This window comes from Drosophila ficusphila, unplaced genomic scaffold (assembly GCF_018152265.1).
Source record: "Drosophila ficusphila isolate 14025-0441.05 unplaced genomic scaffold, ASM1815226v1 contig_412, whole genome shotgun sequence".
NCBI classification, from domain to species: Eukaryota; Metazoa; Arthropoda; class Insecta; order Diptera; family Drosophilidae; genus Drosophila; species Drosophila ficusphila.
The window spans coordinates 2,699,298-2,722,294 of record NW_025064326.1 but is presented as its reverse complement, the minus strand read 5'-3'; the positions used below and the strand labels follow the sequence as shown (position 1 = coordinate 2,722,294).

The window sequence follows — 22,997 nt, the reverse complement described above, 5'->3', positions numbered from 1 at the left end:
AGAAAATAAAGGTGCTATCTGGAATCCCAAGTAATTCAGCTTCGGTAATGCATACTATATATGTGGAGATGTCGTCGGAACAAAATTAAAAGTAGAATACACTGCGCAGAACGAACTTGAAAAGAAAGTGTTTACCTAAGCGGGAACTGGAGCCAAAATTTATTCCAAAGTCCAGAGTAATTAAGTCCAAAAACAAATTATGCATATGTTATAAAATTCGCAAAACCGGTTACCAACAAAGTTGCTGATCATGTCAGACTTCGACGTCATGCCTATAAGACTTATCGAGTTATGGGCTCTTAAGCAGTTCTGTTTCAATTAAAAGTGTAAAGTGTCCAAGTGCACGTTAAGTTTCCTGATCGACGTTTCAGAGGCATCGATAATTAACTTTATTTCCACTAGTGGGATTTAATAAATAAAGTTGCCCTATAACACAGTTGTTAACACTTTGACCGCACAAAGTGTTCGGAATGTTTATCAAGTAAGTGTTACTTAAGTTGTTGACATAGCGGCTTAAAGATTTATACTCATATATAAATTAATAGAATTATATTAATAGAATTATATTTTATATTTAAAAAGCTTTTACTTCCTGTTTATTTAATTCCATAACTTAACCGATAATAACAGATGATTGTCGAGCCTTGGGAGTAACTTTCGATTCATTAAATCCCAGCTGAAAATCGTTTGATTTTATAGGATGCAGTTCATTGAAATTTATCTAAGGTGCGCGAGTCGAGCGTCGAGTTCAGTCAACCGTGACGCTGCACACGTCGCACTCCCCCACCCCCAAGCCACTCCTACTCTTCCCCCTCCCAATTCTCCACTAACTATACCCCAAATATCTACTACCACTCATTATTTCTATATGGACATATACTATAGAAGGGGCCGAGGGGCGGGGGATCTTGACGGGGTCAGCGGCATTCCCCACGAGCTTTTTTTGGCGGTTAGCTTTTTATGCTTCGCTATTGCCGTTGGACTTCACAGCAACTATATTTGCTTTATTCCGATTTTTGTGGGCCAAGAAGGTCAGCCGGTTGTTGTCGTTTCCAAAATTTGTACATATTTCATTTTCCGAAGGGGGAAAGACGATAAGTTAGCTTGCTCGTAGTTTTATCTTCTGATGTTGCTGGTTGTATTCCAAACATTGCTGATGTTGCTGGTGGGCTTCTTTGAAATGATGATTCAAATGTTGCTGTTGCAACCGCAGATGTTGCTACTGTTTGAGTTGCCGTTGTGAATGGACTGCCTCAGCTTTTTTTTCTGAAGTTTCTGCTGTTTCTCTTTCTGGTATTGCTATCGTAGTTTTGATGTTGCTGCTGGTTTTTGTGTTGCTGCTGTTGTTGCTGCCTTTTCTGCTGTTGTTGCCGCTGGTTTATAGTTATTCGTAGCGTGTTTGTATGCGCTGCTCGCAGCGTACGATGTTCGATTTCAATGTCAATGTCAAACGCGATCACGATCGCATGTTGAATCGAAGCACGCAGGGAAATTGTGGCTCGCGGAGTCGCCGACTTCGCCGTCGCCGCCGATTTGTGGTTGCATTTAGCTGATAAGGCATACTGCAGCACATATACAAAAACATACATTAATATACATTTGAAAACAAAGAGACATCGTCTAGACTCCACACAGACTCTCCACTTTTAATTGCCTTCGATTGGCAACAGGTTCTGTTCGGTTTATCCCAAATAAAATTGGGTAACAATATATGCAATTTAGAACTTTCACGAATTAGAAACCAGTATGGGCTAGACAGCAATCGCATTCAATTATTTAATAGATCTTGGCCCATCAATCAAAATGGTAATCAGAACAGCGTGTCATAAAAATATTAATGGACTAACAATTAATTAAAAAGAGGATCTGTACGAAACACGTGCGAGGTTCATTTGATTAGCGAATGCAAAATAATACGTTTTAGGTAACAGCACAAACAGACGTAATTATCTATTACATTAGAAATACCCAATAACATTTAAGTTAGCAATAAAGTTGAATACACTATTTGTTCTTTGGGTTGTAGTTTGATGAACTAAATAAAAGAGTTAACAAAGGCAAAAATTAATTTCGATACCGCTATCAATTCATTGGGTTTTATTGCGGCACACTCAATATTAATCTAATAGCGCATCTCTGGAAAATATAGGTGAACCAATTTTCCGCTGATTTGTATCAGAAAATGTAAATATTTAAGTGTGATTTAATTTAATGAGCAATTAAAATAGCAACCAGATTATCGCCGTCACCCAATCTGAACTAATTACTTATTCATGCACGTTTTTAGGGGTGACTTACAAAGGGACTTACGGTAGTGAAACACACTGTACTGTATACTATACTATATACCATACTGTAACACACCGATAATAATCAACAAGCACGAGTATCTGTCCCTATTACGTTCCGTTATTATTGAAGTGCAAATAACTGTATTCCCCCGGGCGGGCTTTACAAATATATAGTAGGGTCGTATATCATGATGGACCCAGATATGTAACGCTCTCAGTCCGATAAGACCGTCTAATTAAAAGGGTAATCGAAAGGGCGGCGGTTGGCATATGCCGAATGACATTTATTGCTTGACATCGTTTAATCCCAATGAGTTTCAAAGCCGCAAAAGCTTTTCAAAATATCAATGGTAATTTTCTATTATTAATCCATTGCACAAGCAATTATCGTTGGATTATTCAAGGTGTGAAGTTATTTGTCTTAAATCACTTGTTGCATTTTTCCATTCACTTAGGACTTCCACCCACAATAAATGTTGTTCATTGTTTTTTGTAGCGAAGCCGCCACGATATTATGTAAATAAATAAATCCCTTCCTCAGCATGCGTTTGCAATTTTTCCAATTATCAAACTGTAATGCATAGAAAACGTCAGGAATGTGGACTTTACCCGGTTCGCTGTATTTGTAAGTACAGATAGAGAACCTACAAAGGAAAGGGTTCCTAAGCGATAATCCGATCCGGAATATTAAAGTTAGTTTATATGCCTAAGCAATAAGTCTTTCAGCGAAGTTAAGGGGATTTATTATTAGTAAATATTTAATCGGAACTATAATATCTATAACAAATTCAATAAAAAATCCCTGACAGTGTGTATTAAGTATGCAAAAATACGATATGCATTTTGCACATTGTCCCAATCTCGGAGAACACTGAGAATCGAATTTAATTCGCCGCACAAATCACAAATCACGAGGGACATAGACATAGACAATGGCGCCTCCGCTCGAAGACGCTCCGAGAGGCCGCTTTTATTAATAACACTAGATACTAGGTACAGTGGGCCCCGCGAACAGCGCCGCTCCACGATCCACAACGAATATATCCACGCTGAGGCCGGCCGACGGTTTGAAAAACAAACTATTCGAGCGGACTGCGTTGTACTTAGCCAGTCGCTGGCTGAAAGTCGCCTCAGTCTCGCGTCGCAATTCGAGCGATTCGGAAGCGTTTTGCCCACGTCCGAGCAAAGAAGCATATATATTCTTGTATACAGATATATATACGCAGTCGGTTCTTCCACGCGCGTGTTACAAATCAAAAGTTTTGCATATTCCCAGAAATTATAAATAAATCACCATTTTGTTCTCGACAACAATTAAATGCCAGCTGTGCCTTCGGTGTGTGTGGGAAAAATACAATAGAATCTCGAATTTTGGAATAACAAAATATTTGTGATCGCAAGTTTTTGTGTTCCTTAAAACTGAAGTGCAGTTTGTGTGAGTCAGCGAAAAACGAAAGATACGAAACATCGGCGAATCGAAAACGCACGTAAAACGGGTGGCAAACAGTGTCCATCTATTCAAATTTATGCCACAAAAGTCGAAATCGAAAATGCAAACCTCTCTGAACTTTGATGGGGGATTGCTTTAATTTCCAGCTGTGTTCTATTTCCCATTCTATTCTATTAAGTTTTTGGCACGTTTCCCGGTTCTCTGCTCCGATTTTCGGGGCCTTCGCCTAGGTTTCTGGGTCTTGTTCTTATTGTAATGAAATCATAATGAAAATAGAGCACATACACACATACATACAGAAAAAAAGACACAACGATTTATAGTCGGCCGATTCTTCGCGGATCAAAGTTCACGTGGAGATTATTTCGGCGTGCGAACGAGGCTCCCGGGTGGGAAAAATTCGAAACATCTTTCGCCGGGAATCCATCTCGGCTACGCAATGCCACCCATTATCGCGCATACGCCCTGTGTGACGGCTAAATGTTTTACGGCCAAGTGTTTGGCCGTGTTTCGCGACGTTGTTCGTTCCTCCGGGCGTCTTGATCAAATAAACTGGAGTATTTATTTGCATTTTATTAGTCAGCGATTATGCCCTGCCAAATTGTGATGATGATATCACCCGTCACCACAGCGGACGGACATGGCCAGAATGAAATTGGATGTGGCAGGGGCAGTGGAAATGGAACTGGAGCCAATGCCACTGCCAAGATGCCCCACCCGCGCGGTCGGTCACCACTATGCCATTGTCACCGCCGCAGAATGTGGGGCATCAGGCTCCATTCGGTGGTTGGGATGGCTGGCGCTCGTCTTGTGGGTGGTGTGGAAAAGTACAATTTGTAATGCAATACCCACCGCTTTGCATGGGGCTTCAAGTTCGCGCCCCAATCTAAACACAAGTGCAAACAAAGTCAGTCATTTCGAGTGCAGAGAAAGAAATGTCACCGAATTTTTGGGTCTTGTTAATTAACATTTAAATTTGGGTCTTAGCTGATGATTCATTTATCAGAACATAGATGCTTTTAAATAATTTTATCAGAGCTAAAATGAAATGAAGAGGTTCTTAAACTATACAACGAATTACTTGCCAAATGGACTTCCCATTTTCCCCTTCTTTTTCTCCCAGTGCACATAACACATAGAGTATTTATGTGTCTGCGCCAAGGGGCGTGAGGGTGCGGCTGTGCGAAAGGCTGACCCTCCTTATCATCTATTAGGGCGGACAAACGACTTATCGGTGGCACAGCGAGTGCACCAAGGAAATGGAAATCCCATCCAGTTAAGTAAACCAGGCAAACCCACATGCACCGAACGCGATCCGATCCGATCCGATCCGAGTCTCGGATTCCAGTCGAGGCGGCCTTGAATTCGGATTCCTCTAATCAGTGGAATAGATGATCACGAGCCAGCAATATAGCCCAAAGCATAATTTGATTTTGTCTAACCTTGCCTCCACTTTATTCGTTATATCTCTTGGCTGCTTCGCATATTCATCGTATATATATGTATATAGTATGGCTGGGAGAATGCGAGCCAAGTGGTTCTGAATCTTCGGCCGGGCGACAGGAGAATTCTATTTATGGATTATAAAAGCATGAATGAGCGTCACCCAGTGTCTCGCGATCTATTGTCTAGTATTCTGTTGGACTTCTCGCCGTTATCTCTTCGAGGAAATAAAAGTCTGTTTTGACAAAAGCTTTATCTATCTGGGTCGGTTGAATATTTTGCGCGATCCCTTCGCGAAAGTCTAGACGATATAGAAATACGTCCTGTGTTTTTAAGTCAATATATTAATCGCGCAATATGTTTTTGTTATTTTTTGGCCTACTTGTTTTTCCACTTTTTAGATACACATGTTTACAGGAAGTTGTTGGATAACCTGTAACCAGAACCCCAACTGTTCTGGATGAATTTACGCATTTAAAAGTCTACTATCGGACCAATTATTGCATTAATCGCCATTATTTATTGCTTGTACATGAAGTGGAAGTGCTTGGCACAACTTGCATTCTATACAAAGTCAGTTATTTAACGGAAAACGGAAAAGATTTAGATAAGACCTCGTTGAAGTTGTAAAAGTACCGCGTGCAGTAGCTGGAAAATATTGCCAACGATGGCATTATTGGCGACGGGTGCATTGTCCACAATTCAGAAAGTTGTGCAAGCCGTCAATAGGGATTACCAAATCTGCTGACAGAACCGATGAAAACTTGACACCTTTCCTGAAGTTTTGACAGCTGATAATTGCAATTGCCCAAGCCGAGTGTCTTCTCAGTGCAAACCTCGTGTCAAGATCGCTGCATGAATGAGCCACTACTATATACTCATACAAATTTGCATATTGGCGGTTATGTAAGCGACTAATCGAATGCAAATCGCGGGTGGGAAATCACAAAGGGCTGATAGCAGGAATAGCAGACGGTTATAGCATCGCGCTAAGTGATTATTTATGCTATTATTTTTACCGCTCCGAGTGCCGCAATACCTGCTGGATTGCACAATTGATCTCCATCACCACGTGCACAGCAGTGTTCAGGAACTTTGCCGATCCCACAATCGAAACGATTCGATTGATGGGCGGAGTGTTTATCTTTCAGCACTTGCCGGCTTGTTTATGCGATTTGTTTTGTTTATGCAAGACCGAGATTAGAACGTATTATGCCTGGCATCTGCTTTTCCCAGCACCCGGAACAACAGCGATGGGATCGCGAAATTTATATCTCGAAACATTTCCACTTGGTGGTGGTACTAACCGATGAGTCAGCCAAATAGATTAGAAATATATTGAGCGTTTCACTTATCAAATTAATTCGCTCATAACAACATTGTTTATAATTATGTTCAGTCTGCTACAAAAATGTTGCTATCAGCTGACAATTAATTTTGAATTAACTTGACACTGATAAGCTAGAACCTTTCCCAACAACTGATTAAAATTACACAAAATCGTTTTCCGAAAATGTTAAGCAATTTAAGATTATATATTTAATTATAATATATTTTCCCACTCAAAACGATTCTTTGAACGCCTTTTTTAAGTTTCCCTAACCGCAGGGAATTCTCGCACACTTCTTATAAATAACCCACATGGAGATACATTTATTATTCAAATCTTAGAGTTAAACCGAATAAAAAATCCACCATGCGGCATAAAGAGGAGATTCGCCCAGAATGACTCAATTCAAATGTGGAAAAGTCAAAGGCAATGTTATTACAATTTATTTTAATTGATAGCAAGTGGCATTCCAGAGTTCTGAGCACAAGTGTTTGCCTTCCCAAGACATGACAGTGCTTCAACCTGCTGTGGCTGTTGTTATTATTTTTGTCATTATTATTTGTTATTGCCGTTTTGCCCGATAGCCGGCTGCATTTGTAATTTTATCGAACCTGCGGGTCAGACGCCTTGCCGTCGAAGGTAGTGCCGCCTTAATTGACATTATTTTCGAAGCGAATAGATAACCATGGGAGACCCGGACAGCTGCCGTATTCGGTGTATCATAATGATAACCTCATTTTGTGTATAAAATATTTACCCACTGCTTCCGTGCGTATTCCGTATTGTTCCATCGCTTTTGTTTACGTTTACGCTGCGAAGGTTTTGTGTGCAGCCAAGTGGCGGTGGCAAAAATCTTGAGCCATTAAGTCAGCGGTCACGTAATGGAATTCTAAAGCCCCAAACTCGGCTCCAATCTGATCCATTCAAAGAAGGAATGGCGCAAGATTCGCAAAATGAGAAAAAAGCCAAAGCAATTACAGTGGTCGCCTCGAAAATTAGAAGTCCTCACTTTTATGGAGGCACTTATTTTTTAAAGGTTCGCATTCGAAAAAGAGAATTGAAAACGGGGAGCAAAATAATTGGTATTTTTAATAACTTTAAAAATCAGAAATTGTTAGCTCAAGAAACAATCTTTAGAAATTATCTACCCTTATTACAATTTTTTATATTTCTCGTATGAAGGTTACCTTTTAAAGCCATCACTGTAACTTTATTGCTCCTTACCTTTTACACCTCTTCAATTCTATTCAGATTCGCTTTCTGAAAAGTTGTCGCTTTTTTTTTTAAGTACTGACCACTATAACCTTATCTTTTTTTTTTTAGCACTCTCAACGGTTTTTCTGCTTTGATGTAATTTCGTAATTTTCTGTTTCGCAAGTTTCTTTTGCTACTATTTTTTTGGGTTTCGCAATCGCCGAAAGCCAAATTACAAATCCCGCGATCTCGAGCAACAGTTTGTTCTGTTACAATGTTTCGGTGATTTCAATCACCTATCGCACAAAACTTGGGCATATCTCTTCTAGAACTTTAATGAGTCAGCCCAGAAAAGGGAAATTAGTATTTCAGCGGAGAATATTCCCTAGAATAGAGCATACATTACAACTTTACACTCTAGGCATACTAATAAATAAGCCATTCCTTAAATTTACTCGTTTATTCAACAAATTTCCCCAAGCTCGATTATCGAGATCATTACAAGCTGTAAAAGGTATATCATTAAAGAAACCGAAAGTCACGTAGGGGGTGTTTTCCCTAGAACCAAACTACGTGTTTCATGACTAATTGAATAATTTGCGGAAGTTCTTTGAAACTAGCGAGATAGAAATTTTTGCTTTGATGTGGGAACGATTTCATAACACATTCTTTTAGTTGTGAAAAAAACCTGTAAACAGAGATGTAAAAATTTTAGATTTTCTTTATAAGTTCTTATATTCAGAAATATAGAATATAAGAAAAAAGAAAACTATTGGATTTTCTTTATAGGTTTTAATATTCAGAAATAAAGAATATAAGATAAGAAAACTGTTGGATTTTCTTTATAGGTTTTAATATTCAGAAATAAAGAATATAAAATAAGAAAACTATTGGATTTTCTTTATAGGTTCTAATATTCAGAAATAAAAAATTGTAGGGTGTTTATAATTTGCTACGTTTTCACACGTTTTCAATCGCAACAAATCACAAGAATGGTATTTCGCACATCAACTTTTTGTTGATTTTTGTTTACACATAATTGTTTAATGTTCTGGTTCTGGGCAAGGCCGTTGTTTCGGTTAGTTTACGTCGGCTAATACGCATAGTTTCTGTTTTTCATAATTGTTGGCAAACGCAGGTGCGATTGAATTGTATTGCGCCTGAGTCATAAATCGAAATAACAATTTGTCCGTTGTTCTCGGCTGGCCAAAAAAATCAAAATCGAAACGAGAAAAAAGGCGACATCGGCGTGACTTAAACTTGAAATTTAATGCCACTCTGCCGGCTCGATTGTTGACTTCCATTCTGGCGTGTTTTGCATTGCCTCGCTGTATATTTGATATGCGAATGTGCTAAGCTCTGCCTGATTATAATTTTTATTTTTTCTTTAGTATTTCGCCTTTAGCCGCTGCGTCGACGGCGGCAGAGCAGCCAACGTTTTAGTCGGCGGCGGCTTCTTCCGCAGTTATCAGCTGTCTGCCAACGGGGGCGCATGCGCAGAGCGGTCGGTTAAAAAAAAACAGTAGCACTCCGGTATTCCCTTTTGATTTCCTTGAGAAAATCAAAACAGAAGTACAGTAGTAAAACGGAGAACAGCTAGTAACACTTCGGCGGCTTTTGGATTTCGGTTTTCAGTTTTCAGTGTTCAGTTTTCAGTTTCGGTTTCGACAGTTCACGAACTTTGAGGTCACGCCGGTTCAAGACGCGCTCTAATTGCCACCGTAAGGCCCTTTAACTGTTGCAATACTATATACGATTAAGCTCGGTGATATAATTTCTGATTCCCGCAACCACCACACAAATTGCAACCCGAAACCAGATGGTTTGTAATCCATTATAATACTGTTGTTTCACACAGCCGTTTCGAAAACAATTAAAGTGCTCTCCGAACTTGATATGTGTAAATGAATAATGTGCAAAGTAAACAGCAACGCAAATAATTTGTTATAAACATTCAAAGTAAATCAGCGAGAACGTTTGTAAACAGTGCGGAATATCAAGAGTACACACATCATGGATAGCAGCAAATTGTTGAAGAATGTCTTCGGCATCGACATTCACTTCGAAGATCTCGTCTACCAGGTCAACGTACCCAAGAAGCAAGGTAAGAGGGTTACACACACAGAGTGAACCCCCCAAAACATGTTCTAGAAATAATTCGGGATAAACCGAAATTCAAATGTGCCAAGATTCTACAAAAAATCTATTTTTTTCGTAAATTTTTTATTAATTACTGAAAAGAGCAACCACAAAAGAGGAGTTCTTAAATTGGTTGACGCACTTCACCCCTCGAGTGATTCCTATTAATTTCAAATGCAAATTGACAATCTCCATTAGCACTCAAAGTGTGCCGGAAGAAAAGACCCCGGACCACAGGTGCTATGCCATTTTAATCTAGAGTCAACAGAGCAAACAGTTATCGCAAGTGGAATGATCTTTAAATCTTTAAATGATTCCGGATGAGTCTAAGTGGGACAAGCAATCACATTTTTAGATTGACCCATCCGAAACGTAGGCTGCTCCTGTTTTATGGTGTGTGCACATTAAATGGGCCTTTTATTCCAGCGCTGTGTTTTTCCATGGCTCCTAACCTGCTAACCTTATTATATGCAGTTTTAATTGCTCCGCACATGAGAAACACTTGAAATGGGAGAAGGTTAAGTAATTCTGAACAAGTGAATAGTTTAAATGCGTAAAAAAGTTTGGGAAACTCATTCAGCAAGTTAGGTTTATAGCGCCCATTAAAATGCTACTTTTATTGATAAGAAGTTAGTTTTTACCTTAATTGCAGGGCTAATTAATTTTACTTTATCTCTTTGTTTACAGAGAAGAAATCAGTGCTGAAGGGCATCACGGGGACGTTCAAGTCGGGCGAACTGACGGCCATCATGGGCCCCTCGGGGGCCGGTAAATCTAGTCTAATGAACATCCTCACGGGTCTGACGAAAACCGGGGTCAGCGGGAAGATTGAGATCGGAAAGGCACGCAAGCTGTGCGGCTACATTATGCAGGACGACCACTTCTTTCCCTACTTCACCGTGGAGGAGACCATGTTGATGGCGGCGACACTTAAAATCTCCAATAAATGCGTCAGTCTGAAGGAGAAGCGAACTCTGGTGAGTTAATTAGGAGTGCACTTAAAAAAATGAGAACATAGAATTCAAACTGAATAAAAATTAAATGAAATAATAAATAGATAAACATATGGTTCAAATAAAAACAACTTTTAACGATATCTATTTCTAATAAATTATAATTCCATACAATCCCAGAATTCCATTGAAATTCTTTCGCTGAGTGCACAATCAACGAAGCATCACTAATTGAGGTGTGATTTACAGATCGACTACATTCTGAACTCCCTGAAGCTGACGAAGACGCGGCAGACGAAGTGCTCCAACCTGAGTGGCGGCCAGAAGAAGCGGCTGTCCATCGCTTTGGAGCTGATAGACAATCCCGCTGTGTTATTTTTAGACGAGCCCACAACGTGAGTGGTGGTGAGAGGACCATTGTCCTCGGAACCTGTTCCCCCCATTAAGAATCAGTTGCATTCAGACCTTGAACCCTTTCTCTTTCCATGATCCACCGCAGTGGCCTGGACAGCTCCTCCTCCTTCGACACCATCCAACTGCTGCGCGGCCTGGCGAACGAGGGGCGCACCATCGTGTGCACGATCCACCAGCCGTCGACCAACATCTACAATCTGTTCAACCTGGTCTACGTGCTCTCCGCGGGTCAGTGCACCTTCCAGGGAACGCCCCAGAACACGGTCATGTTCCTCAGCAGCGTGGGCCTGGAGTGCCCGCCCTACCACAACCCGGCCGACTTCCGTGAGTACACCACTACTGCCTTTCCCTTCCAATGATTACTCACTTAGCCTGGCAGTTAATTGGCACTTCCCATAATCACTGTTTACCCTAATGAACGTGGTTATCACTGCGCCTTTCTTATCAGATTCCCTTCCTTACAATCACCTCTTTGTTTTTGCTGTGTAGTATTTTTAAAATAAGAAAACAGGGCGTGCCACTAAAGGTGTTAATTATTTCAGTGCTGGAATGCGCGAACGGGGACTTTGGAGATCAGACCGCCACTTTGGCAGAAGCGGCCAAGGACAACCGCTGGCGATACGATCAGCAATTGATGCAGGGGGAGACCTCCGAGCCGCCCAGTGAAACCCAGGTGGCCAAGTTCAACGAATCTCAGTCGCCGGGACAGGTGAAGGTGCAGGTCCAGAAGATCGAGATCCAGAACATGGACTCCTCAAAGGATCTGACCAAGCACACTTATCCGCCCACGGAATATATGCGTTTGTGGCTGCTCATCGGTCGCTGTCACCTGCAGTTCTTCAGGGATTGGGTAAGCTCTATCCCTATATGTTCACATTACAAAATAATAATTAAACTTATACATCTACTTTATAGACTTTAACCTATCTAAAACTAGGCATTCACGTGCTCTGCTCCATATTAATCGGTTTGTTCTTTGGTGATTCGGGCAGCAATGCCACTAAGCAAATATCCAATGTCGGCATGATCATGATCCATTGCGTATATCTCTGGTATACCACAATAATGCCGGGCATTTTGAGATGTAAGTAAATAAAGGAATGAATTTATATAAAGATTGTTATATGATGAGTTACTCCCTATAGATCCCGCCGAAATAGAGATCATACGAAAGGAGACCTTCAACAACTGGTACAAACTGCGAACCTATTACCTTGCCACCATAATCACTTCAACTCCAGTTCATGTGAGTATCTATTAACTTTTAAAGAACAAAATATATTTTGTAGTATTATTATCTAATTACCACAACTTATTTATTATTCCAGATAATCTTCTCAACGGTTTATATAACTATAGGCTATCTGATGACGGATCAGCCCGTTGAAATGGAACGATTTGTTAAGTATCTGCTGAGTGCGGTTGTGGTCACCATTTGTGCGGATGGACTGGGCGTGTTCCTTGGAACAGTGCTAAATCCGGTGGTAAGCTTTTAAATCAGCAAATCAATTTAATAAACCTTTCTAATGAAACCTTCTTTCCAGAATGGAACCTTTGTAGGCGCAGTTTCCACATCTTGTATGCTGATGTTCTCCGGCTTCCTCATCTTGTTGAATCACATTCCGGCTGCCATGCGATTTATGGCCTACATATCGCCACTGCGTTATGCCCTGGAGAATATGGTAATCTCGTTATATGGCAACCAGCGGGGTCAGTTGATCTGTCCACCCACCGAGTTCTATTGCCACTTCAAGTGAGTTAAAGCCAGAAATCAATATCGAATTGAACTCTTAATATCATTTTTAATGATTACAGAAATGCGGTGACTGTTCTGCGACAATTCGGAATGGAGAGTGGCGATTTTGGTCACAACATCCTTATGATCCTGATCCAAATAGCCATCTTTAAAGTTCTGGCCTACTTTACGCTGAAGCACAAGATCAAGACGAACTGAATGGGGCTAAGTGTGTGTTGCTTTTAGTATTCGGCTTAATTTGAATCGAATGTGATTTTATGTTACTTATCGCTTAGTTGCAAGTAAACCCAACTTTTTATATCGGCGTGTGATACTTTAACAAATGCAACGGACCATTGCAATTGCCAATGCCAACTGTTGCGGCAACCTCTAAGCATAGCGAATCATAGTTTTTATACTGTTTATGTATGGATAAACTAACATTTATATACGTGTAATTAATTGTCTAGTTAACCTAGTTGTAAGAGAGACCAATATGAACAAACGAAATAAAAAAGAAGTTTAAGAAATCCAACTTGGAAAAAAAAAACGATTTTAAAGTGGCTTCAAGGGCTTTTAACAAATCTATACCCCACAACTATTATTATTTATATCAAATTTGAGAGGAGGATGTCTCAAAAAGTTTTTAATTTGATTCTTAAAACAACTGCATTCAAAATAATTAATTTCAGGGTGGTTAATATTTTGACAAATATCTCAAAGCTCATAATGGATTATTTTATTACTGCAGCTTTTTCAAAAATTTCCCAGATTTTAAAAGTGTTAAAAGTGTTATTTCTTTGGTTTCAATTTATTAAAACAAACTTCACTTTTAAAAAACCGTTACTAAGTTTAACGTTTAGCGTTTGGGATTTCCCCTTACTCATATTTCCGCCGTCCATTCCCTCAACGATCTGGCAGCATTAATCATAAAGCGTTTTTTCATTGATGTGGCAACCACCGCGTATTGCAGAAAAATTTCTATGCACTTGCAAAACAATAATAATAATTGTAGTTCAATATCAATAGGAAACAACGACGAAAGCTGCAAGAAAGCACATAGAAGATGTTCCGATCAAGTTTTGACAAAAACTTAGGTAAGGATTAGCTGGAATAACTGCAAACCAAAGCAATGTTTGGCCAGTTAAAGTGACTCATCGAAAACCCAAAAAAAAACTTCGAAGAAGTAACAATAAAAGGCAATTGAACTTGCGAGCAGTTGAAGAGTGTGATAAACAAACAAAGGTCCATTAATTACGCACTTTGCATTGCAGAAAATGCCACTAGTCACTTGCGATTGGAGCCCGACTGGCCCTCCATCCTCCTCATCTGCGATGAGATCAACCAAAAAGATGTCACGTAAGTTTTCTTTTTTCTAGCAAACAGCACTTAATAATTATTGTGATCTTGCAGTCCCAAGAACGCCTTTGCTGCCATCAAGAAGAAGATGAACTCGCCCAATCCGCACTCGTCCTGCTACTCCCTTTTGGTCCTCGAGAGCATCGTGAAGAACTGCGGAGCTCCCGTTCACGAGGAGGTCTTCACCAAGGAGAACTGCGAGATGTTCAGCAGCTTCCTGGAGTCCACGCCGCACGAGAATGTGCGCCAGAAGATGCTGGAGCTGGTGCAGACCTGGGCCAATGCCTTCCGCTCCTCGGATAAATACCAGGCCATTAAGGTAGTAGATTCCATATTGATTTTAGTTCGGCGAAACTGTGCCCTTTTAAAACCTCTTGAAACCAATTCCGGCCCTGTCTTTTGCCATTAATTTAATTAGTAGAAAACAACTGTTTAGTGAGAATTGAGATTCAGTGAAATTTCATCAGTTGAATCGCAATGAGCTCCGAAGAAGAACTAAGCTTAGAAGAGGAATCCCTAGTAAACTCACTCCCTCTATTAGCTCACCATTAGTAACCATTATATCTTTTCCAGGACACCATGACCATCCTGAAGGCCAAGGGGCACACCTTCCCGGAGCTTCGGGAGGCGGATGCCATGTTCACGGCGGACACGGCGCCCAACTGGGCGGATGGCAGGGTGTGCCATCGCTGTCGCGTGGAGTTCACCTTCACCAACCGGAAGCACCATTGCCGCAACTGCGGCCAGGTCTTCTGTGGCCAGTGCACTGCCAAGCAGTGCCCGCTGCCGAAATACGGAATCGAGAAGGAGGTGCGTGTGTGCGACGGCTGCTTCGCTGCCCTCCAGCGCCCTTCAAGCGGCACCAGCAGCGGAAAGTCCGGATCAAGACCGGCGGACAGCGAGCTGCCAGCGGAGTATTTAAATAGCACGTTGGCTCAGCAAGTGCAGGTGAGTCACCATGAAGCCGATTTAAAAACAATTGTTTCAGTCGATAAAAGTAAGCAGAGATAAAGTTTCGATCACTCATAGTCAGTGTGATTCCAAGCCTTTAGATTGTTGGTTGTGTTTAAAAAATTATTCAGTGAATTGATTTATTTACATATATAGTATAGTATCAAAAGTAATGGTGATTAAATTTGCTAGATAATTACAAGGTATTCCCCAAATACTTTACTATTAAACGTATTTATGTTTTAGACGCCAGCCCGCAAGACCGAGCAGGAACTGAAGGAGGAGGAGGAACTGCAGTTGGCCCTGGCCCTTAGCCAATCGGAGGCGGAGCAGCAGAAGCCCAAGCAGCAATCCCAGCCAGCGGCTGCCTATCGCATGCAGCAGCGTTCTCCCAGTCCGGAGGCACCGCCCGAGCCGAAGGAGTACCACCAGCAGCCGGAGGAGGCGACCAATCCGGAGCTGGCCAAGTACTTGAACCGCAGCTACTGGGAGCAGCGCAAGATCAGCGAGTCCTCCTCGATGGCCAGCCCCTCGGCGCCGAGTCCCATGCCGCCGACTCCGCAGCCGCAGCAGATCATGTCCTTGCAGGCGAAGAGCGCGGACGAGGTGCAGATCGACGAGTTTGCCGCCAACATGCGCACCCAGGTGGAGATCTTTGTGAACCGCATGAAGTCCAACTCGAGTCGTGGTCGCAGCATCTCCAACGACTCCTCGGTGCAGACCCTCTTCATGACCCTGACTTCGTTGCACTCGCAGCAGCTGTCCTACATCAAGGAGATGGACGACAAGCGCATGTGGTACGAGCAGTTGCAGGACAAGCTCACCCAGATCAAGGACTCGCGGGCTGCGCTGGATCAGCTGCGGCAGGAGCACGTGGAGAAGTTGCGCCGCATCGCCGAGGAGCAGGAGAGGCAACGGCAGATGCAGATGGCCCAGAAGTTGGACATTATGCGCAAGAAGAAGCAGGAGTACCTGCAGTACCAACGCCAGTTGGCACTGCAGCGCATCCAGGAGCAGGAGCGCGAGATGCAGCTGCGCCAGGAGCAGCAGAAGGCGCAGTATTTGATGGGCCAGTCGGCCCCACCGTTCCCCTACATGCCACCGTCGGCGGTGCCGCAACATGGATCGCCCTCGCATCAGCTGAACAACGTTTACAATCCTTACGCTGCCGGAGTGCCCGGATATCTGGGACAGGCTCAAGCACCAGCTCCCAACGGACACGGACAGTTCCAGGCCATTCCGCCGGGCATGTACAATCCCTCACTGCAACAACCGATGCCACAGAACCTTCAGCAGCCGGGAGGATTGATGCAGCAACCAGCGCCGCCAGGAAACGGCCAGATGATGCCGCCCATGCTCGAAAATCAGTTCGCCAACAATCCAGCACTCCTTCAGCAGCCACAAGCTCCGCCGCAGGCACAACAGCATCCGATTGCGCAGCCTCCGCAAATCCCGTTCCAACAGCAGCCTCAGCAGATTCCCGGTCCACAGTCTCAGCAGATTCCTGGTCAGCAACCACAGCAGATTCCAATTCAGCAGGGCCAACCACAACCGCAACTGGCTCACGTGATGCTCCAGCAGCAGCAGATCGTCCAGACCCATCCGCCATTGGCCAACCAACCGGCTCCAGCTCCCCAGGCACCGCCAGTCACCGAAATCGCCTCGAGCCAAGTCCAAGCGGTGGCTGCTGCACCTGCTCCGCCCCAAAACGAACCAGGCCCTCCGCCGGCTAAAGCCGAGGAGCCAGCCACAGCGGAACTTATTAGTTTCGATTAATCCAATGTTATTCTTTTGTATTATCCTTTGGAGTTCCGGCAAACAGATCTCGTGTGGTTGTTATGCCAAAAATTAGTTTTGTTGAAAAATTATGGTTCTTCTATTCCAGTTTTAAACGGATGTTGAAATTCTTTAGTTCATTGCGGTTATAAGTTACTATTCAAGAAGATTCGCTTTAAAAAATATGCAAAATTTAAGGAGTTATGAAAAAAAAGACAGGAAATGCCATGCGAGATCTGTTCACGCGCAGAGATCAGCTCTTTTATCAAGTTTTAACCAACTAATGTTATTCGAAAATAAAACTTAACTTTGTATTTTGAGAAAGAGTTGTTATTCTTCCAAGAAAATAGTAAGATTAGGTTTTCTCTTTAGGCATCTGAGAGAGCAGCCACTCCCGGCAGGACCTTGCCCTCCAGCAACTCGAGGGATGCCCCTCCTCCGGTGGACACATGAGAGACCTTGTCGGCACCTCCGAACTGCATACACGCCGTGGCCGTATCTCCTCCGCCCACAATTGTGGTGGCTCCCCTCTTAGTGGCTCCGATAATCGCCTCCAACATGGACTGGGTGCCTTGGGAAAACAACTCGTTCTCGAACAAGCCCGGCGGTCCATTCCACACAATGGTTTTCGACGCACAGATTGCGCCGGCGAAAATAGCGCTGGATATCTCGCCATGATCCAGACCCATCATATCTTTCGGAATACCCTGCTTGGCGTCCACACGATCGATTTTATCTGGCTTCTTGTCGATCTTATCGGCGATCACAAAGTCGACCGGAAGGAGTATTTTAACATTCTGGTCTTTCGCCTTGCAAACGATATCGTTTACCATCTCGGCTCCCTTTTCGTCATAGAGAGATTTGCCAATCTCCATGTTATTTAGGACTTTGAGGAAGGTGAAGGCCATGCCTCCGGAAACAATCATGGAGGAAACGTTATTCAGGAGATTTGTTATCAGGGGAATTTTATCAGCTATCTTGGCGCCACCCAAAATGGCCAGAAAGGGCTTTGCTGGATTGTGCAGAACCTTCGCAAAGTACTCCAGTTCCTTGTCCATCAGAAAACCAGCTGCTCGCAATTTGTAGCCTTCCCCCATCATGGAACTATGAGGACGATGGGCTGTTCCGAAGGCATCGTTCACATAGATCTCGCCGAGCTTTGCCAACTTCTCCCGGAATTCTTTAACCTTGGCAGGATCGGCCTTCACCTTCTTCTTGTTCTCGTCTTTGCTGCTCCCCGTCTCCTCAGCGTAAAAGCGAAGGTTTTCCAGTAGGAGGACACTGCCCTCGGGTGGATCCTTCAGAGCTTCTATGGTCTGATCACCCACGCAGTCGTCCAAGAAACAAACTGGCTTTCCAAGCAACTTCTCAAGTTCCTTGGCCACCGGTTCCAGGCTGAACTTTTTGTCTTTTTTCCCATCGGGACGACCCAAGTGGGAGGCTAAGACCTGGTACACAGATAAGGAAGAGTTATAATTGGAAAAGTTTATATAAATAAAAATATGGTCACCAAAGATTTACACTTCTTGTCCAAAACAAAATTAATACTTGGAAGAGCAGCGACAATACGTTGATTGTTCGTTATTTTTCCATCTTTCATGGGTACATTAAAATCCACCCTGTACAAAATATATAAAAACTCAATCTTGGGGTACAACTTTTAAGAATTGTTACCTCATAAATATTTTCTTGCCAGCTACATCGACATTTTTCAGACTCAACTTCTTTACTTGATCTCCCTTGCACTCGTCTTTGCTGCTAAAATATTTTAAAAATGTATTGGTAACCCTTTGAGCAATTAGATTGTCCAGATGTGTATATTTCAAAATGTTTCGTTGTAAAATAAGCATTATGTAAAGTAGGAAGGAATTTTAGAAAATTTTGACAGAAGAATAAAAAGAGTTGAGATTTAAACATTTCAAAACAAATTTATACCTTCTGGCAACCCTGCTATATTTTTAAACCTCTGGCATTCCTGTTAGTGAACATATGTTTTTGCTGAAAACACAAGAAAAGGAGGGAAAAACTGGAGTTGTTTGGAATTAGTTTGTTTTCGCAGTGAAAACCCAAATAAATTCCCAAAATGGGGGGCGGAGATTTGGTAGGTAATGCTTTTTAATAGTTTGCCAGTTTATAACCAGTGAGTTCCCCTACGCAGAACCTGAAGAAATCATGGCATCCACACACAATGAAAAACCAGGAGCGTGTTTGGAAAGCGGAGGAGCAGGCGAAGATGGAGGAGCGCAAACTGCAGGATCTGCGCAAGGAGATCAACGAGGAGAGGGACAGAGAAGAGCTGAGGCGGTTAGGTGAAAGTTCCGGTGTCCTTGGCAATAGTGGTGGTGCCGCTGGGGAAGCCAAGCTGGAATGGATGTACAAAAGTGAGTCATCCCACTAAAAACTCTGATAGATCCATGTATCTAATATAAGTCTTTTTCCAGACAGCACGGAGCTGATCAACAGAGAGGAGTACCTTCTGGGTCGCAAGATCGATAAGTCTTTTGAGACCCTACAAGCCGAGGAGAACCGGCAGGAACAAAGCACTGTCGGACTTAAACAGTCAATCAATCATGTGGAGCACGACTGTGTGCCGTTCTCCATCCGAACATATCGCAACCTGCAGTCAACGGAACAGGTGGACATGCAGCGCAAGACCCTCGAGGATCCTCTGATGCTCATCAAGCAGCGCGAGATGGAATCCCGCCGCAAATTACTTGAGAACCCAGTCAAACTAAAGGAAATACATAGGATTCTGAAGACCGAACAGGACCTAAAGGCCTCCAAAGAAAAAAAAGCCAAGAAGAGCAAAAAGTCAAAGAAATCAAAAAAGAAGAAAAAGAGCAAGCGATCCAGTGATGAGGAAAGCAGCGAAAGCGGAAACAACGACAGTGATGACGACTTGGACAGAAAATTGGCACGCCAGGTCAGCAAACTCAAGGGCGACCACGGCAATGGCGACCTCAAGTTAGACAAACTGTTAGACGCCAAATACCGGACACTATCCAAGCAACTCTCAATGGCCACCAAGAAAAAGAGTAAGAAATCTAAAAAGAAAAGCAGCGACAGCAGTAATGAAAGTAGCGATGAAGATGAGAAGCCCAGGAGACACAAGTCCAGGAATCTTGATTCAAGGAGTGGAAATAGGAGCCGAAGCCCCCAGGAAAAAAACGACAGTTCTAGGAGAAATCGACAGAGTAGAAGTCCAGACCAGAGGAACAGACGCAGAAGTCCAGAAGAAAGAAAGGAAAGGCGGAAAAGCAGAAGTCCAGACAAAAGAAAGGAAAGGCGAAGAAGTCCCGAGGAAAGGAAAGAAAGACGAAGGAGTAAAAGCCCAGAGATCAGACAAGAGAGACGTCGTCGACCAGAAGAAGGTAATGAAACCTCCAGACAACGGGAGCAGCGCAGAGATAGAAGCCCTGAAGAGCGTTCCAGGCACAAACGAAGTAGAAGCCGCAGTTCAAAGCGAGACGATCGACGAAGGAGTCCCGAAAGACCACCTCTACGAAAGGAAAGGGAACGCAGTCCGGCTCCCAGTCGGCCCGCCGGCAAGTCCAAACTAAGTGAAGCCGACCGAGAAGCTCGCCTGCGTGAAATGATGGACAATGCCACTTGGCGGGAAGCAGATCGCACCCAGGCAGTGCGCAAACATCGGGAAGCCTATGCTCGGGAGGAAGCCCAAAACCGCGAGCGCGACTTCGACAAGGAGTTTATCAACAAGGAAGTGAAGAAGGCCATCGCCAACCAAAACTCCATAGGCGACCGCATTCGGGCCAATCTGAACAACATCCAGCGCACTGCAGCCTCCATGGATAGCAACTTTGCCCGCAACAATTAGATTCAACTTTTAAACGTGTTGGTTTTGTGCTTACAAGATAAACGATGCGATTAACATAAATATACGGTCTTTACACGCTTAGGCGTTGGAGAGAGCGGCCACGCCTGGCAGTGTCTTGCCCTCCAGGAGCTCCAGCGAAGCACCGCCGCCGGTAGAGACGTGCGAGACAAGCGCCTCGGTGTTCCACTTGGCGCAGCAAGAGGCAGTGTCACCGCCGCCGATGATGGAGACGGTGCCGTTCTTGGTGGCGGCCACCACGCCATCCATGATGGACTTGGTGCCGTTGGCGAAGTTGGGGAACTCGAACACACCGGGGGGACTGCAAAAGGGCACGTTATGAAAGGGTTTCAGTAATACAAAGTAAATATAACACCTACCCGTTCCACACGATGAGCTTGGCGCGGGCGATGGGCGCCGCGAAGAGTTCGCGGGTCTTGGGACCCACATCCAGACCCATGTGTCCATCGGGAATACCTCCCTCAACGGTGGCCTCGCTCACGACAGCGTTCTCGGCAAATTTATCGCCGCAGACAAAGTCCACGGGCAGATGGAGCTGAACGTTGTTCTTCTTAGCCTTCTCCACCAGGTTCTGCACAATCTTGGAGCCCTCCTCGTCGAACAGGGAACCGCCAATCTTCATGTTGTTAAGGACCTTCAGGAAGGTGAAGGCCATGCCGCCACCGATGATCATCTCGTTGACCTTGTCCAGAAGGTTCTCGATCAGCTGGATCTTATCGGCCACCTTGGCGCCGCCGAGGATAGCCAGGAAGGGATTTGGGGGCTTGTCCAGAGCCTGAGAGAAGTACTTCAGCTCCTTGTTGAGCAGCAGGCCAGCGGCACGCTGTTCGAAGCCATCGCCCATCATGGAACTGTGCGCACGGTGAGCAGTGCCGAAGGCATCGTTCACATAGACATCGCCCAGTTTGGCTAGGCTGGCGCGGAACTCCTTGACCTTGGCGGGATCAGCCTTCACCTTGCCGCCGCTGGCGTCCAGACCCTTACCCTCTTCCTCCACGTAGAAGCGGACGTTCTCCAGCAGGATGACGGATCCGGGGGCGGGATCCTTGCATGCAGCCTCCACCTCGCTACCAACGCAGTCGCTCAGGAAGGTCACATCCTGGCCGAGCAGGGTCTTCAGCTCAGCGGCAACGGGAGCCAAGGTGTACTTGAGGTTTTTGTTGCCATCGGGACGACCCAGATGGGACATGAGCACCACGGACTTGGCCTTCTTGGACAGGGCCAACTTTACACTGTCCAAGGCAGCCACAATCCGTTGGTTGCTGGTGATCTTGCCCTCCTTGATGGGAACATTGAAGTCCACTCTGCGGAGAAGCAAAAACTCATGTTTATGCAACTGAATTTCAGCGAAGGATTTCCCAATTACCGCATCAGCACACGCTTGCCTGCCAAATCGAGGTTCTCGATGCTCAGCTTATTGAATGCCATCTTGGGATTTTTCTGGATTATGTGTGCTAGCCAACTCCGGGTCGCGATTCCACTGATTAGGCGAATCTTCTTCGTCTTCGTCCGCAACTGCTGTGCGGCAATGTCAGCGCAAGGTCATTGGTGGGCCGCTAGGGTTGCATCATTTCCAGGGCGGAGCTGCGTAGCAGGCAGCTATCGGACACTTTATACATATCCTGCGCAGGACATGAATGGGGATTGTCTTGTTCTGGGATCCGGAGTTCATATTGGGGAGTATTTCAGCTGAAAAGTTGGCTTAAAATTATAGTGGCCGAATGCAACCTTGCGTTTGGCGCCCAAATAGTGTTGGTAAGTGGTGGCAAAGCAGTGCAGTAAAATGTCGTTGGGGATAGTGTTGATAACAAGGCTGCCGAAAAAGGGGTCGTCGTTTGAAAAAGGTTTTCCAAAAACACAGACACAAATTATGTTTTCATATTTCTCTAAAGCATTTATTATAACACTGTTCTGGAGACATTTGTGTAGATACAATTTTGTTTTGTCAACAAAAAGTACCCCATTGAAAAATATTTACTACGCTCTTGAAAAGCGGGTAATTTAAATTCAAAAATCCAACCAAAGTGAGAAGAGCGTGGTTGTTTTTGTATTCTTGACAGTATTCTAAATATTTGGTAACCTGTGACAGGGGCGGACGCAGAAAAAAAT

The 22,997-nt window shown here is 43.8% G+C and overlaps 5 protein-coding genes across 7 annotated transcripts; 3 read left to right on the top strand and 2 right to left on the bottom strand.

The window, feature by feature from the left end:
• Window positions 1-3,425: 3,425 nt before the first annotated feature.
• Window positions 3,426-13,418, top strand: LOC108092504 (ATP-binding cassette sub-family G member 1). 3 transcript variants are annotated; one of them, XM_017192122.2, is made up of 11 exons: window positions 3,426-3,627; window positions 9,567-9,812; window positions 10,535-10,824; window positions 11,050-11,195; window positions 11,300-11,538; window positions 11,757-12,064; window positions 12,130-12,298; window positions 12,360-12,460; window positions 12,543-12,698; window positions 12,759-12,967; window positions 13,030-13,418. In XM_017192122.2, the coding sequence occupies exons 2-11, from the start codon at window positions 9,722-9,724 to the stop codon at window positions 13,166-13,168; spliced, it is 1,848 nt and encodes a 615-aa protein (XP_017047611.1). In that variant the 5' UTR covers window positions 3,426-3,627; window positions 9,567-9,721; the 3' UTR covers window positions 13,169-13,418. The 3 variants fall into 3 exon arrangements, with proteins under 3 accessions (XP_017047611.1, XP_017047610.1, XP_017047609.1); XM_017192121.2 differs by lacking the exon at window positions 3,426-3,627 and adding an exon at window positions 3,629-3,726; XM_017192120.2 differs by lacking the exon at window positions 3,426-3,627 and adding an exon at window positions 9,168-9,429.
• Window positions 13,419-13,890: 472 nt separating this feature from the next.
• LOC108092353 (hepatocyte growth factor-regulated tyrosine kinase substrate) lies at window positions 13,891-17,355 on the top strand. The gene is made up of 5 exons (XM_017191887.2): window positions 13,891-14,046; window positions 14,224-14,308; window positions 14,363-14,627; window positions 14,882-15,256; window positions 15,506-17,355. The coding sequence occupies exons 1-5, from the start codon at window positions 14,016-14,018 to the stop codon at window positions 17,033-17,035; spliced, it is 2,286 nt and encodes a 761-aa protein (XP_017047376.1). The 5' UTR covers window positions 13,891-14,015; the 3' UTR covers window positions 17,036-17,355.
• Window positions 17,348-19,018, bottom strand: LOC108092357 (phosphoglycerate kinase). Its single transcript, XM_017191892.2, has 3 exons — window positions 18,710-19,018; window positions 18,546-18,654; window positions 17,348-18,483 (listed from the first exon to the last, which is right to left on the bottom strand). Exons 1-3 carry the CDS (start codon window positions 18,883-18,885, stop codon window positions 17,404-17,406), a joined length of 1,365 nt encoding a protein of 454 aa, XP_017047381.1. The 5' UTR covers window positions 18,886-19,018; the 3' UTR covers window positions 17,348-17,403.
• A 4-nt stretch (window positions 19,019-19,022) lies between these two features.
• Window positions 19,023-20,930, top strand: LOC108092354 (pre-mRNA-splicing factor CWC25 homolog). The gene is made up of 3 exons (XM_017191888.2): window positions 19,023-19,136; window positions 19,194-19,416; window positions 19,477-20,930. Exons 1-3 carry the CDS (start codon window positions 19,119-19,121, stop codon window positions 20,868-20,870), a joined length of 1,635 nt encoding a protein of 544 aa, XP_017047377.2. The 5' UTR covers window positions 19,023-19,118; the 3' UTR covers window positions 20,871-20,930.
• Window positions 20,867-22,434, bottom strand: LOC108092360 (phosphoglycerate kinase). The gene is made up of 3 exons (XM_017191896.1): window positions 22,255-22,434; window positions 21,248-22,192; window positions 20,867-21,189 (listed from the first exon to the last, which is right to left on the bottom strand). Exons 1-3 carry the CDS (start codon window positions 22,314-22,316, stop codon window positions 20,949-20,951), a joined length of 1,248 nt encoding a protein of 415 aa, XP_017047385.1. The 5' UTR covers window positions 22,317-22,434; the 3' UTR covers window positions 20,867-20,948.
• Between the last annotated feature and the right edge of the window lie 563 nt (window positions 22,435-22,997).

Bases quoted from the DNA above. Each gene is read 5' to 3' on its own strand.
- LOC108092504 (XM_017192122.2), top strand. From the start codon at position 9,722: ATGGATAGCAGCAAATTGTTGAAGAATGTCTTCGGCATCGACATTCAC. The intron at 12,461-12,542 runs GTGAGTATCTAT...TTATTATTCCAG, and splicing joins TCACTTCAACTCCAGTTCAT to ATAATCTTCTCAACGGTTTA. The intron at 12,699-12,758 runs GTAAGCTTTTAA...CCTTCTTTCCAG, and splicing joins GAACAGTGCTAAATCCGGTG to AATGGAACCTTTGTAGGCGC.
- LOC108092353 (XM_017191887.2), top strand. From the start codon at position 14,016: ATGTTCCGATCAAGTTTTGACAAAAACTTAG. The intron at 14,628-14,881 runs GTAGTAGATTCC...TATCTTTTCCAG, and splicing joins ATAAATACCAGGCCATTAAG to GACACCATGACCATCCTGAA. The intron at 15,257-15,505 runs GTGAGTCACCAT...TTTATGTTTTAG, and splicing joins CGTTGGCTCAGCAAGTGCAG to ACGCCAGCCCGCAAGACCGA.
- LOC108092357 (XM_017191892.2), bottom strand. From the start codon at position 18,885: ATGCTTATTTTACAACGAAACATTTTGAAATATACACATCTGGACAAT. The intron at 18,655-18,709 runs GTAACAATTCTT...TATTTTGTACAG, and splicing joins GGCAAGAAAATATTTATGAG to GGTGGATTTTAATGTACCCA. The intron at 18,484-18,545 runs GTGACCATATTT...TCTGTGTACCAG, and splicing joins ACAAGAAGTGTAAATCTTTG to GTCTTAGCCTCCCACTTGGG.
- LOC108092354 (XM_017191888.2), top strand. The intron at 19,417-19,476 runs GTGAGTCATCCC...GTCTTTTTCCAG, and splicing joins GCTGGAATGGATGTACAAAA to ACAGCACGGAGCTGATCAAC.
- LOC108092360 (XM_017191896.1), bottom strand. From the start codon at position 22,316: ATGGCATTCAATAAGCTGAGCATCGAGAACCTCGATTTGGCAGGCAAG. The intron at 22,193-22,254 runs GTAATTGGGAAA...GCTTCTCCGCAG, and splicing joins GGCAAGCGTGTGCTGATGCG to AGTGGACTTCAATGTTCCCA. The intron at 21,190-21,247 runs GTAGGTGTTATA...GCCCTTTTGCAG, and splicing joins AAGCTCATCGTGTGGAACGG to TCCCCCCGGTGTGTTCGAGT.